Source organism: Platichthys flesus, chromosome 20 (assembly GCF_949316205.1).
Source record: "Platichthys flesus chromosome 20, fPlaFle2.1, whole genome shotgun sequence".
Taxonomy (NCBI): domain Eukaryota; kingdom Metazoa; phylum Chordata; class Actinopteri; order Pleuronectiformes; family Pleuronectidae; genus Platichthys; species Platichthys flesus.
The window spans coordinates 18,483,453-18,498,615 of NC_084964.1; the positions used below are offsets into that span (position 1 = coordinate 18,483,453).

The 15,163-nt window shown below is 47.9% G+C and overlaps 1 protein-coding gene across 1 annotated transcript in view; it reads left to right on the forward strand.

Annotated features, from left to right (window-relative positions):
* The window catches only part of LOC133976016 (thyroid hormone receptor alpha-B), a gene marked incomplete in the record, with an annotated part of 30,686 nt that extends 20,856 nt beyond the window's left edge, over positions 1–9,830 (forward strand). Inside the window, 3 exon segments of the mRNA XM_062414086.1 lie at positions 2,202–2,417; positions 4,330–4,588; positions 5,340–9,830. Coding sequence (XP_062270070.1) covers positions 2,202–2,417; positions 4,330–4,588; positions 5,340–5,590 — 726 coding nt within the window.
* Between the last annotated feature and the right edge of the window lie 5,333 nt (positions 9,831–15,163).

The following is a 15,163-nucleotide window of genomic DNA, read 5'->3' on the forward strand; positions in this document are numbered from 1 at the left end:
AGACAGAGGACGGTCAAAGGATCTTTCATTTAGACGAGTTAGGATCAGTTAAATAGACTCGGAAGTTATTAAAAAAACAGAGTTTATCTCCAATATTCAGCAGGAAACCGCTAGGGATCATGGGTAATATCCTCCGTTCAGTTGAGTTTCACTACCACTTCATCACTGGGACACTGAGCCCAGCAGAATGAATCACCATGTGTGGGCTGCAGGGGGCGCTGTCACATGGGTGTTGCTTTAAAGGGCCGGGCTCAGCAGACTGCATGGTGTCCAGATAGTTCTGGTCTCATGTGAAATGTCTGTCACTGAGATTTCTGCCGCCACCCGACTGCAATGGAGCGATTCCATTTACAAAATTACATTAAATCAAATTAATCAGCGACATCTGTTTCCAGAATCAGTGTCATGGTGGATCCGGACTCCTTACCGTGCACCCCCCCCCCCCCCCCCTCTCTCTCTGCGGGGGAAAGAGAGCGAGTTACTGGAAACAGAGGCTGGATTTCAGTTCTGTCATCACTTACCGATGAGACAGAAACGTTATTACATCGTGAGCTCTGCACAAATAAAAAAACCTAAACCCTCTCGCGGGCTGAACGCCACTGGAGGTAACTGAGAGAATGTGTTAGAGGCTCCATCTCCTCCTCCTCCTCCTCCTCCTCCTCCTCCTCCCTGATCGGTGCCAGTTATGGCTCCTGAACCTGCACCGTCTCCTGGTTTGTGTGGATGCTTCTCCGCTCCACTCGGGAACGTGGCAGGATCTCAGCAGCTCTGAACCTCAGCTGCTCTCTCTCCCCCCCCCCCCCCCCCCCGCGGCCAGCTGTCTTCTCAGCCCTGGAATTAAAGAAGCCACTGACCTCCACCAGTGAAGCCCATGTTTTTATTGGCCGGAGTCGCAGACCATCAGAGTCATTATCACAATTATTTCAAATGCCTGTAATTGGAACTGGAGTTCTGTTCCTCTCTGCGTTATGATTGGCTGTTCCTCGTGTGAGGTCATTATTCTTTACACTTTTTATCTCATTCTGAACAAACGACTCCGGCCTTGACACACACTTTACTCAGCCGAGCGCGAAACAATATTTTTCATAGTCACGGCCAAGTCTGTAAACATATTTATTATGGTCTGATCTCTATTGCTACTGGTCGGTAGTTCCTCGCTCGCAGTCCTCCACTAAGTAAGAACCATCCGTCTGGTGACATGTCCCATTCCTTTCACGCAGCACAATCTGCCGTCCTTATCTGATAAATTGGTTTTAATTTGTCTCCCAAGGCAAGTGAGCGCTCTGTGAGAGGGAGCAGAAAGGGTCCAAACTCATTTAAAACTGTGTTGTTTCCTCTGCTTTATTCGGCTCTGAGCCCCACACCACTCTTATCGATTCCTCTCTAATCTTATTTTATTCTTTTATGCTCTTCAATTCAACTGCAGCTTGTGCTAATGCACTGTGTTGTTCCAACTTGGTTCTTCTCTTTTGTCTCCGGTCGAAAGGTTTCTCCATTTTTCCCAGTTTTTATTGAAGTGAAAGAAGTGTATTATGAAAATGTCTTTAAAAGCAGGAAGACGGTTTGTCAGGGGATCATGATCGAAGATGCTCCGGCTTTTATTGCCTCGGGGGGGATTTGTTTAAGTAGAGCATCGTCCTTAAAATGACTAATTCCCAGCAAAAGCTTGGATGATGTAGTTGTTTCCCGTATCGAGGAGAATTTTGAGAAAGATAAGCGGCCAGATGACCCCGGTCTTCAGCCCGTGAGAGGATGTGGGGCTGTTTTCAGCTCGAGACAGATCGGTCATAGATTGTATAATGTTTAAAAAACTGTGTAACACTGTCAAGAAATTAAATCTAACTATCCCAGATACAAACTCAGCCGAACTCGGTGGATGGAAGGCAGGGTTAATGGCTTATACTGAAACCGACCACCAGGGGGCGATCGAGACGATTTGGCTTCACTTTTGAGAAGCTGTCATGTCGTCCATATATGTAATTTTTGGCAGCAGGATGGTTTGAGTGTGTGTCTGTGTGTGTCTGTGTGTTTAACTCAAGATAAACAACCTTGTCGCTCATGTATGTCTTCAGAAGTGCAGCTCTGGGGCTCAGAGGGAATGAGACACTTCAGGCTTTGTCTACACAAACTTATCCAACTTTCCTTTTTCTGATTTTCCGCTGTGATCTAATCGTTCCTGCCGTGTTTATTTTCCCACGCAGCCAGACAAAATCGGCCAGTCCCCGGTCACGCCCACGTCGGACGGAGACAAGGTGGACCTGGAGGCCTTCAGCGAGTTCACCAAGATCATCACCCCCGCCATCACCCGCGTCGTCGACTTTGCCAAAAAACTGCCCATGTTCTCTGAGGTGAGCGGAGGTCAATGCTCGTTAGGAACCACAGACAGCGGCCGAAACAGCCACAGTGTGTTCCAGGAGGTCAGTGTGTGTCGTGTGATTAGTCATTTCACTGTGCTATGTGACTTGTGACCAGTATACTTAACTCAACCGGGACAACTGGGTTGTTGGTGTTGACAGTCGGAGAGGAACTCCCGCTCCAGTTTGATTTACCAGCAACATGTGATTATGTTTTCTTGTCCCCGCTGCTTGTAATGAGTCATTGTGTGATTGGACAATTATCAGGGAATGAAGAGTTATTGTCTCGTGTGTCTTTGTGTGTGTGTGTCTGTGTGTGTGTGTGTGGGGGGGGGAGTCTGCCGTGTAATGAATTACAGGAACACAGAAGTCGTAGCTGTAATCCATCACCGTGTTTTGCTAAATTGTGAACGCAGCAGACGCTCTGTACTTTTGCAATCGGCATATTTTAAAGTAAACGTAATCCAGGTTTGTTCCCTCGCTGTAAAGAATCTCACACTTATGATGGATGCCACTTTTCAAATCCGAGCGTAAACCATAATAAATTCCTCCTTTACGCGGCGGGAAGTTTTATTAATTCCCGACTTCGAAGAACTCAACAGGCGCAGATAAGGATAAAGTGTTAGTATTCCAGACACCGAGGAGGATAATCACTCACCCGGTTTAATGTTATCTTTTATTCAAAATATAATAAATTACATTATGAAAGAGGCCTTTTTAATCTGATGCAGGAGATGGAGGGCGAGAACCTGTTACACGCACTCGATGCCGCTGCAGTGAATTGCTGATAAGAATGCACCGAAACAAAGGCGCCACTCATCGAGCCACTAAAAATAAATCTATTTCTCTTTTCTTTTTTTTTTGCAGCAAATTGATGCAGCAGTAATTGCATGATAAGCATTTACTCTAAGCCTGCCCTCCAGGTACAAATTTACAAGACAAATAAAGCCGGTGAATGCCAATTAATCTACTCGTTAGTCGAGAGCAGCGGAATAAGAAACCATCTTGCATTAGGTGAGATTTAATTCAGCACGCCAGAGTCTGCAGATTTAATCAGACGGGATTCAACACCCAGATTCTAATATCCATGTTAATCAGGTGTGTTAGTGCAGATCTGAGTTCATCAGCGGAGGAGAAGAAACCGTCTGACTCCTTTCACCCCCCCCCCCCCGTCCTCATGTTCCTTCTCACTTCCTCTCCACTGGACGTCTGCTTTTCTTTTTTCTGAGACTAATTATGATTTATTGCAACTTACGGCAACGCAGCTCGAGTCTTCCAGTAAACCGCCGCTGACCGGTGATCAGTCATACAGTACATCAACAGGAGTGAGCCCAGGAGGTCGGATGGCGAGAGCTGCTCCTGGTTCGAGATCTTCAAACTGTCATAACTGGGATTGTTTTATTTATTTATTTCAATTTTTCCAGTCAAATTGAATTAAATTTCTCTCTCTGGTTATATTTTTATGCAAAGGCAATAATGTCAGTTAATGCACAAATAAAAAATATTATTGACGCTTCAACTATAAAGATGAGAAGAAGCAGAATTAGATTTCAAATTGATCAAATCTAAAATACCCAGTTCATCCTTCTTTACTGGTTTTCCGTCCTGTTATTCTAGAGCTGTTGCCATAGATCTAAAATAAAAGAGAAGTTTGTGATTATATCAGCGGTGGTTCAGGAGGTAGAGAAGGTCGTCCACTTATCCAAAGGTTGCTGGTTCAATCACCGGCGGCTCCTTCAGCCCCCCCCCCCCCCCCCAGATACTTGTGCCGACTGTGTATGAATGGTGTGTGAGAAAATGAGCTGTGTGTAGAATCTGTGTGTAGAATGGGACTACTGTAAACTGGTCAAGGTAATTATAAATGCACTTTATATATAAATATTTTCACAACCCAGATTTGACCTTGAATCACGGTGCATACAGTTTGCTGATGGCGTGAACTGGTAGTTAAAGACCTGTCCTCTCCGACCAGCAGCTGCCTTGTGAGGACCAGATCATCCTGTTGAAGGGCTGCTGCATGGAGATCATGTCGCTGCGCGCCGCCATGCGCTACGACCCGGAGAGCGAGACGCTGACGCTGAGCGGCGAGATGGCCGTGAAGCGCGAGCAGCTGAAGAACGGCGGCCTGGGCGTGGTGTCGGACGCCATCTTCGACCTGGGGAAGAGCCTGGCCCAGTTCAACCTGGACGACACGGAGGTGGCGCTGCTGCAGGCCGTGCTGCTCATGAGCTCAGGTTCGTTATTGATTTAAAGAAATTCATGACTGTGCGTCTCGGGCTCGCCGGCGCCCTCGCTCTGCGGCGGCTGCTAATAACACTGGAAGTGCAGGAGTTTGAGACTAATGTAATGTAAATGTAAATTTCAGTCTGCAGTGCCCTTGGAGACACAATTTCACGACACTTAATATTCCCGGTGATTACCCACTGCGCCTCCCGGAATATATATTGTAGCCTATTGTGAATCAGGATGTAATAATGGCCTGAAGATAAAAGCGCACACATACATATTCAGCTCAATCCTTCACGTTATTAAAAAGCCCTCGACTCTCAGACAGTTACAGTCAAAGCTCTGGCGTGAGACTTTGTGGATTCAGCAGTGTCACGTGATCTGCTCCTGGATGTGAATTAAAGCAACGAATGCAAATAGAAAACGTCTTTTTTATTCAGAGCGGAGGTGAAGCGATGTAGAGAGGCTGTTGAATATAAGAAATATATATAATCGAATGAATAATCTCGATAATTCTTTACAATTTAAGTTGTTTTTTGTAGAATTTTACAGAAATGAAATTGTTCATCCTTTTCATATTTAGTTGTTAGTGTTGTTCTCCTCTCATTTTCAATTTCTCCCCCTCCTCGGTTGCTCCACCTCTTCTCTGCTCCTCCTCCATATCTTCCTCATGACCCTCCACTTCCTCTGATCTTTTCCTCCTCTCCTCTTCACCATCACTCACCCCATCCTCTGCTTCCCCCCTCCCCCCCCCAACAGACCGCTCCGGCCTGACCTGCGTGGACAAGATCGAGAAGTGCCAGGAGACCTACCTGCTGGCGTTCGAGCACTACATCAACTACCGCAAGCACAACATTCCCCACTTCTGGCCCAAGCTCCTGATGAAGGTGACGGACCTGCGGATGATCGGGGCGTGCCACGCCAGCCGCTTCCTTCACATGAAGGTGGAGTGTCCCAACGAGCTCTTCCCTCCGCTCTTCCTGGAGGTCTTCGAGGACCAGGAGGTGTGAACACACAGTTGCCACCGTGCAAAGGGAAGAGGAAGTCGGGGAGAAAAATGGGAGATGGGAACGGTCGTCTGTCGTTTTTTTCACGGGGAAGGATGGAGGGAGGGAGCGCCCTCTCGGCAGGAAGCTGCATTTCTCCCACGTCACATATGTGATTTAAAACAAACTGGAAACAATGGAAACAGAAAACAACACACCAGCATCAGGAGAGTCAAAGCAAACAAAGGATTTTGTTTTTTGAACGCCCTCTCCTCCACCTCGATCCCCTCCCTCTACTTCCCCCTGTTTGGAAATCCGTGTGGGGGCCCTTCTGTCTGAGCACGATGTCTTATCTAGCAAGAGTTGTAGCCATTTGCCAAGACACACACACACACAGATATACTAAATACATGTGCACGAACTTATACACACACACACACACACAGACACACACGCCGCAGCCTGTTCCACCTCGGTTCCTCAGAGCAGGGCTCTTTGCAGGGGTCCGCTCCCCCTCTCTGGTTTTTGTAGCGGTCACAGATCTACTCGTCTCGGAGCCTCAGTCTCCAGCTTCACCGCTGGCCAGCACCTCTCAGTATTATTTATGAACAAGTGTTAAAGCTGTAATTAAGAAAACATGATCAACAGTGACATCTTATCACTCGCAGGCACACACACACACACACACACAGACACACACACACACACACAATCAGCAAACACTGCACATTGAAATATCAGTAGATGTTTGATGACTCTGGTGAATATCGGCTGTAGTGAAGCTACCAGATCTTCTTTTTTGTCAATTCCTCAAATCAATCTGAGCCGTCACAGACGCTTCTGGAGCGACTTCTTCTTAGATCCCACTCGGTGCTATATTTATACAAGGCTACTCCAGTTTTATGAAAATGCGTTGTCTACCTTTGAGAACCATGGCTCCATATCTACCTTCATTTTGTCATTGGACCGGCTCCTGTGACATACAGTACACACACACACACACCTACACACACACACACACACACACACACACACGAGCAGACTTGCCTAGTCACTGCCCGCGCTGCTTGTGCCAGCAGCCCAGCATCTTATGAATCACAATTAAGCCCTTCTCTCTCCAAGGAGTTACTGCATTGAGGGAAAGAGAGAAAGGAGCAGAGGAAGAGGAGGAGGAAGAGAGGGACACTTGGCAGCTGAGAGGAGGGAGGAGCAGGGATTTAATAGCTGGACTGTAGATTCAGGGCCAGAGGTCAGAAGTAAATCTCCCAAACGAAGCCTCCAAGGAGGATTTGAAAAGCAGCAGCAGCCACCAGCAGGACGGCAAAGCTCATCTTATACACACACACACACACACACAAACACAATTTCTCTCTCTCTTTCTCTCTCTCCTCCTCTCTCTCTCTCTCTATCTCTCACACTCACACAAACACATGTACATAAAACAGACAACATCACCTCAGAGTAACGTGAATGCCTCATTTTACTGTATGCACTGCGCGGCAGTGTGGATACTCAGCCCTGACCTGCAGGGTTTGTACCGAGTCCTCTCCTCACGGACTCAGCTCAGTGTGGCCCCTCCAGGCTTCCATACACATTTGCCTTTTTTTACCATGGGGCGACACTGAGAGCAGGCAAATGCCAAGAAGGCTACCATTTACCTCAATGTGGACACACACCCAGGCTGGTGCAGCAATACTGCCCCTGTGGTTTCAGGCACTACCTCACCTCTGTGGACACAGGGCCGCCGCCCACAGCCCACACACAGACACACAACCCATCCAAGTTGGCGCAGTTGTAGTTTAACACGCAGATGTGCAGGATCTTTGTGTAGGCGCACACTTGTAGTCATGGAGAGACAAAACACTCACAGCATATACACACACACCCTCAGTGCTCTCACTTGGTTGAAATGAAATGCCACTGAAGACAGGAGGGCCAGCCATCCCCCTGGGAGGGGTCACCGGCTCCAGGGATTGGTTCCCATCTCACCGCGTTTTTTGTTATAGGGGACCAAGTGTCATCTTTTTGAGATTTGGATTTTACTCATTTCTGTGGAAGCGGAATCGAACTCACAGGAGCGACGGAGGACAGCGTGGATGTTCAGCCCAGCTGACGCCCCGTCCCAGTGGGAAGAGGAGAGATCCCAGAGTGACTGGAAACCAGTGGCGGCCGCGTCCGTTGAATTAGCGTGCAGAGAAAGGGCAGCTTCTGTCTGCAACATGGCGATCTTCCAAATTACACATATGATTGCTGCCATCGGATCAGGAGGGATATGTCCATGGACCGTAAGAAGACGAGATGTCCTCGACTGAGACGGAGCCTCTTCAGAAGACGCTCCCCTGCTCTTTGAGTCCACCGCACTTCACCGATGCTCAGAAAATATCTCGTGACTTCTTCCCATGGCAGGTTTCATAGTGTTTTAAGCCAAATGACCATTGGAGAATGTCTATTTGATTTTTAAAAAGCCCACTCTGTTCATTCCAATTCTGAGGCCAAGCCAAATCTAACTGGGATTACCACTCTCGCAAGAAGAGAACGAGCACCGGGAGAGAGAGAGAGACTAATGAAAATCAATTTTATACTCAAGCAGTAGTTCATACTGGGCACGTGTACAGGACGGGTGGACGTGCACCCCCCCCAGAAGAACCTGAGCAGAGGAACGTGTAGCAGGATGGCCGAGGCCCAGCTGCTTCCCCTGTCTGGAGCAGAGCTGGTGGGGCGAAAGCAGAACCCCCCCCCCTCAAGCACTTCATCCAGCCCCTGCCCCGTCCCACCCCACCTCACTCTTAGCCCACCATCGTGCTCTCTCTGGAGCCTAGCTCTGACTGACCGTTATAACGGCCCCCACCTAGCCAGGCTGGTGGGAGTTTTTTGCACTACTGCAGCGGTCCGCCCCCCTTTAGGCCCCCCCCCCCCCCCCCTTACTCGTCAAAGTTGAACCGGTGTCCCTCGTTGGGTTTACACATTCGTGACCCCAGATGGGTTTATCTGACCTGCTCTGTGTAACAGAGGCTGGCAGTTGCAGTGGGCTCAGTCCCAAACCTGTCTTGTTGTCAGTATTAGACCCTCACCCCCTCACCCAGCCAGGGATGGAGAGAGATCCCTGTGTAGTAGAGAAGGAAGGGCAGTGTAGCACTTAGCCCCCCCCCCCCCCCCGTCCTGCAGCAAAGAGTCAGCCCGGTGACTTCTCACAATTCGGCGCCCTCCTTCAAACAGCCTCCTCTCCCTTCTCCTCTTCCCTAAGCACCACCCTAGCCATCGTCCCCAGTTCGGGCCCAGAACCATTGACACCAAATTGGGATCGTGGCCTCCCCCTTGTGAGACAAGGCCTGGCCATACCTGCCCTGTAGAGCGGCGCCACCGAATGAATGTGAACGGCAAAGCAGCGGCGAACAGGAGCGAGAGACTTGGAAGAGAATGTGAGAAGAAGAAAGATAAAATAAAAACGTGGGACAGGAAACAAAAAGCTGGGGGCGTCGACCCCCCACTGCCATCAGTGACACGGGCGAGAGAGGGCGATGTGGCCGGCTGCAGGGACGATGCTATCGAACACTCGGAGTGAAGGGGGGGGGGAGGCAGCGATGCAGGAATACGTACGGCCGCCCCCCCCCCTCAGGGCAGCCCCCACATTAGCCCTCGCTCCTGTGCCAGCTGACCACGCCAAACGCCCCCCCCCCCCCCCCCCTCAGCTCCCTCATGAAAAGGATAACCTCCGAGGACCAGGAAGAGGTCCGACCCGGGGGTTTGCAGGTTTGGAGTTTCCAACACATCTTTGTAAAAGAACTGAGGAAAAGAAACTCTGAGCTCCTCTCTTCTCACGAGCTGACTGGGTGTGTGTGTGTGTGTGTGTGACCGTCGGGGGGGGTCACAATGCTGCTTTACATTCTGAGTCTGATCGAGATAAAGACAAAAAATATATGAAATGATTATAAATCCATAAAAACAAAAACGAAAAGAGATGACTTTAAAAAAAAAAAGACTCCTGAATAAAATTATTGGAGCTTTTTTTTTCTTTGAATTTTTTTTTTTTATCATTTTCTTATTTTTCTGTTGGTTTTGTTGACGCTTAAACTGCTCTGTGTACAAGAGGAAAGAAAAAAAACAGCTGTAGTCACTTTTTGACCATGCGTGCAGTGTAACATAGAGAATATGTCACTTCTTTTTCACATCTATAGGTTGTGTTGATAAGCCAACTGATCTGTGTGTGTCTGTTTGTGCGTCTGTCCAGTTGTCCGTCCCCTCTTATCAGGAGGAATTTACAACCGCACAAAAACAGGAATATTTCTTTTTTTATATATGTGTTTGTTTTTTTTATGATATACAACTTTGGAGAATAAAAAAAATACACAAACAGGAAAAAATAATGCAACAACGGAAACTGAAAATACGACAAAAGACAAAAAAAATTACAAAAAAAAAAAATGTATAAAAAAGAAACACAATCTTGTCATACCTCACTCAACACAAAACTCAAAGGATCTCGGGAGGAGTCATATTTTGCAGGCACATGTGAAAGGTCAGCCGATGCATATATAGATTTTAAAAAAAAAATACAAAAAATGTATATGTTTAAGATAATATGTGCTTGTGTGTACGCATCAGTAAAGTTGCAGAAGGTACCCGCCCCCCCCCGGTGCCGGCGCCCTCTATCTTAGTGATTTGGTTTCTCAGAGACGACAGGAGATGCAACGCAAAAAAAAAACCAGGAGGGAAATGTCCCTGAGAGCCGGTCCCCCGACCCGAGCTCGTCTACAGCCTGACGTCTACAGACGGTAAACTCAAAATGTGAATGGCCCGGAGCCGGAGGGGCGGAGCCTTCTGTCCTGGCTGAGTGTTTTATGGTATTGAATGTAGCTGACAGGAGAGGGGCTGGGACCTGAGCCCGGCACCCACAACCTACCTTCCACACACCAGCAGAAAGAATAGTGGTGTCACATCGAGGTTACAACCAACGAGAAACTGAGAATATATATTGCCCGCCTGCAAGGTGCAATACTATGTTATGTATTTTTGTATGTTTTTTTTTCTGTTCTGTTTTTTTATTTTCATTATTGTGCATTTTTTATTTTTTTTGGGCCATAACCAAGGATGTAAATACAAGAACATACAACACTCGAGATTCTATCGCAAAAGGAAACTTACCCCGGCCCCGTCCCACTGTCATGTACGAGATGGGGGGGGGAAGCAAAGTAATGTGTAATGCTTCTTATGTTTGTGTGTGTGCACTCTCACATGCATGCAGATCCATATTCAGAAGTGCTCCATGATATTAATCATAAACCCTGTGCCTCCTCTTGTTTGCAGAGAGATATTTGTATCCCTCATATCATCACACGCTAGACATTGTGTGTGTTTTGTGTGTGTGTGTGTGTGTGTGTGTGTGTTCACCCTATGGAGTCCGATTTTCCAAACTAGTCATGTGGGTGTGGCCAGCAGCCGCTTTGGGCTTTATTTGTGTGTTTCTGTGGGAGGTGGAAGATGGAAGATGGAGATATGAGTAGAACACGCGGCTGGATCATTATTTGGCGTCAATGTGACCAACATGGCTGCTGCACACCCACAGTGGAGTTGGAAGAGTCCCCCCCCATTTGTCCACAAGCCCACAGCCTCCAAGAAGCCGGGCCGCAGCAACTCACACGCTCAGTTCTCCACATGAAGTAGTTTAGAAAAACAAGCACCAGTTAAGAACTGGTTAAACTGGGTGAAGGCCCCGTTTACACTTAACCTCCACCATCAGGATCACAAGCCTCAAAGCACCTGAATCTGGTTGGAACCTGCTAAAATCTCCTTAGTTGCATTCACAAGCTTTCCTGATGTTCTAATCCCAAACCGAGCTTCACCAGTCCACCACCAGCCGGACGTGTGGTTCTTGCGGCTGGCTTCCTGGAGCCTCTGAACTCCTCCCTCCTTAGATTCCATGATCCTGGTTCCTTCTCGCATGTCGACACATAGGTGGACAAGGGTTGGAGATAGTCTGTGATGTTTTTCTTGGTTTTACGGTTGTGTTGGTTCCCCTCCCATGCCAAATGTAGTTTGTGAAAACATGCAAGTAGCAAGATGTCTATGCAATCCCCTCCCCCACCCACCCCCCCGACTCCCTCCAAAAAACGCTGACTCAGTGCGATGAACAACGAGCCGGTTTTTGCTTGTTAAATTTGAATTCCAGAGGTTCTTAGCTCGACCTGAAGACCCTTGCTACTTCGTGTGTGTGTGGGGGGGGGGGGGTGGGGGGGGGGGGGGGGGGGGGGGGGGGGGGGGGGGGTCCGGACCAGCTGACTGACTGGCTGGTCCTCGGGGGTCGGTAAGGGGGGGGTACTGGGGATGTTGTGGAGAATAAGGATCTATGAGATGTGCTGTTTTTTGTAAACTGCTCAGAAAGTGGTGTGTGTGTGTGTGTGTGTGTGTGTGTGTGTGTGTGTGTGTGTGTACATGTGTGTGTTGATGTGAAGTTTGGGTTCTGCTCACCTCTCACTCGATGCCGCGCTCTCATCCCCGGGTGCCTTGAATCTTTCCCAACGTCAATTCCAAGATGGCCTCTAAAAATTGAATCCTTCTGCGATATGTGTGTGAAGCTTTAACTTTTCTAAAACCGCGACCAATTAAATGTTTGTTTACTTAATCACAAAATGTCCCCCAAAAAAAACCCACTTGTACGTTAGCACTTAACTAAAAAAGCACTTTGAACCCCCCCCCCCTGCCTTTGATGATGAAAATTAAAAGATAAAAAAAAGACCCAGATGCCTTTGCACCAGTTTTTCTAAATCGATTTAACAGTCGCAGCGACAATAACGGACTAATTATGAAGTTTACATTTACTTTCGAGTGAAGTGCAATAAGTGAGTGAGCGAACATAATGATAATAATATCAATAATGCTTTTAAATGCACCTTCCCATGAGAGCGCTGGCTGGAACCACTCCACACACACACACACACACACACGTGCACACACACACAAACACACACCACTGTCTGTGACTGGGTAAAGGAAGCTATTGAAGGATTCTCTCAGGTAAAAGAACATTTTCTAATAAATGATGATGAACCTTAGATGAAAAACCATTTGTTAGCTCATCTTTTGTTTTCCCCCTCTTCTCCATTAACGATCAGCAAAGTTCCTTTTGTTCTTCTGAGTCGACCTCGTGCTTAAAGAACTAAGACCTCACTGCTTTCTCGACCCCGAATGAAACCATGTGTGTGCGTCTGTGAGTTGTGTCTGTGTGGGTTCAGAGCTGCAAGGTATGGAAGCCCACTGCTGCCAAAAAAAAATTAATAAAGAACTAAATAAAAACTTCCAGAGGTAAATTAAAATGACCAGAATTTGGACTTTTCTATGTCAAAAATTGAAGTTTTGACTTATTACCTTTCGTAATTTTTTACTCACTATCTGAAACTAAAATGATTTGCTTTTGAATTTTTTTGACGCCAGAAAGTCACAATTTGAACATTGTTGTGATCAGAAAAAATTTGATTTAAAGGGGTGATCTCATAACTTAGTTTTGACAAATGTTAGATTTGTTAAGATCTTCTTCTTCGTGTCAAAAAACCCAGCTTGTGCATGTGATGCTAAATAAATCACACTTGCCGGATTGTACAAAAAAAAGCAAATTCAACCCTCGTTAGTAGAAGCTGAGGTCTTCGCAGCCAGCAGCCATACCCAGCTCCCCCCCCCCCCCACTTGGTTCATAGAGCAGTTCATGGCTCCGTCCAAGGCTGGGCACCGTCCACCCTTGGGGGGGGGCAAAGGCTGGCTTTGTTCCTCCCATCCACAGGCCTGTTCCATCTCAGTGTACTCACTATAAAACGTTTGATGCTCTGGAAGGTTGGCCCGGCTGAAACCGAGGCTGTGCTCGAAATCCACGGGCGACAAGATTAAAGGAAAAACCTGAGTTAACGAGCGGAGGAACATTAGGAAAGCAACGCACGTCCTCTGAGGCGTGTTTGAAAAGAGAGCCGAGCAGATTCTGATGTTTTCCAATGTGGAGAGGGGAAAGTGACTTTGAGGGGGGGGGTTAATGATCGGGGCCCAGATGGCTCGAGCATCAGTCGCTTTGGGGGGGGGGGGAAGACGGTTTGAAAACTGTTGAGTCTGTTGAACATCACGTGTAGAGGATGTTCAAGTCGGGAATCAACTCTCGTCTCAAGGATGAATTCACTTTAGAGATGTCGAGGCTTCAAACACCTTCGACACTAAACGCTGGTTTTTCCTTTAATTGAACCTGAACAGCTGAGAGTGCACGTGAATGTCAGCGTCCCTGTGCCCGTGAGGAGATTTGTGTTCGATTGTGTGTTTGTGTGTGGATGCTTTGCCGTGCTGCTGATGTCTGAATCGACCTGTTTCGCTCCCCCCCCCACCCCCCCAACCCCCTGAAGAGCCACCCTTTGAGGCCGCAGTGTGTGACGGACGTCTGTGAAACAGAGTCCTGTCGTAGACGTGTATTATTAACTTTGACGAATGTAACTCAGAGTTGTGTTTGCAGGAGGTTAACGAGGAGTGAAAGATGAAGCAGGCGCTTGGGTTAGGTTGGGGGGGGGGGGGGGCTGCAGGAGATTAAACCTGAATAGCAGGAGTGGGTTATATTAGAAAAGGAAAAACCTGCAACGTTTCCCCACAGACAAAAGAGTCGAGACGCAGGTTCGCAGCTCGAAGCTTTGCAATTTAGTTCCTCGTTCCGAACGATGGCCTTATCGATCGCTCCTGCACGGTGCACCTCCTCCTCGCCATGCGCCTCCTCCTCCTCGCCATGCGCCTCCTCCTCCTCGCCCTGCGCCTCCTCCTCCTCGCCGTGCACCTCCTCCTCGCCGGAGTGCTGTGGAGTTAGATCTCGGGTGGAGGCAGTCGACTGCTCCCGAGAGTAATTTTAGAGCTGATTGCTACTCACAATATTAAATGACTAAATCACAGCCAACAACAACAACAACAACAACAAAGATCTGTACATGTTCGAAACCGTGAGCTGAAATCAGGACGACGTGAAGATGATGCAACATCAGACTGTTAAAAATCGTGACTGTTATGAAATAGTGTTTCGGGAGCCGTCCCTTTAGCGCGAGGCGTCGTGCTGACGGGTGAGAGGACGCCGCCCTCACCCCGTCCCTGAGGGGGCGTCGCTCACCCGTCGCTGTGCACTGTGGTCCGACCGCTTGGCGCTCTGTACAGCTCAGGGGGGGTGCATGATATCCAAAGACAGAGCTTGGAGAGCGTCTACAGGGGCGAGAGGCTTTCTGCTGCTCAGACTATCGACTGGAGATGGGGGGGGGGGTCATGGCGGATGTTTTTTTGTAAACGGGTCGGGGGGGGGGGACAAGTCGTATGCCTAGACAGCAAAGAATGTAATCAAATGAGCAGATTTATTCATAGTCTATCAATCAGAGATATAGATCAGAGATTAGATGAATAGCTTGAATTGTATCATAGCTTGGGGAGATATGTGAGAAAAAATATATATGCAAAGTTTGTCAGGTAGAATAATTATAATATAATAATAATGGTTTTGAAATTGGTTCAGAACCGCTCAGGTTTGATTCCCCGGCCTCAAAGGGTGCGTTCAGTCCCCGCTCGCTGGTCCAACGTGTCCCCCTGTGTCCTCTGTCCTGT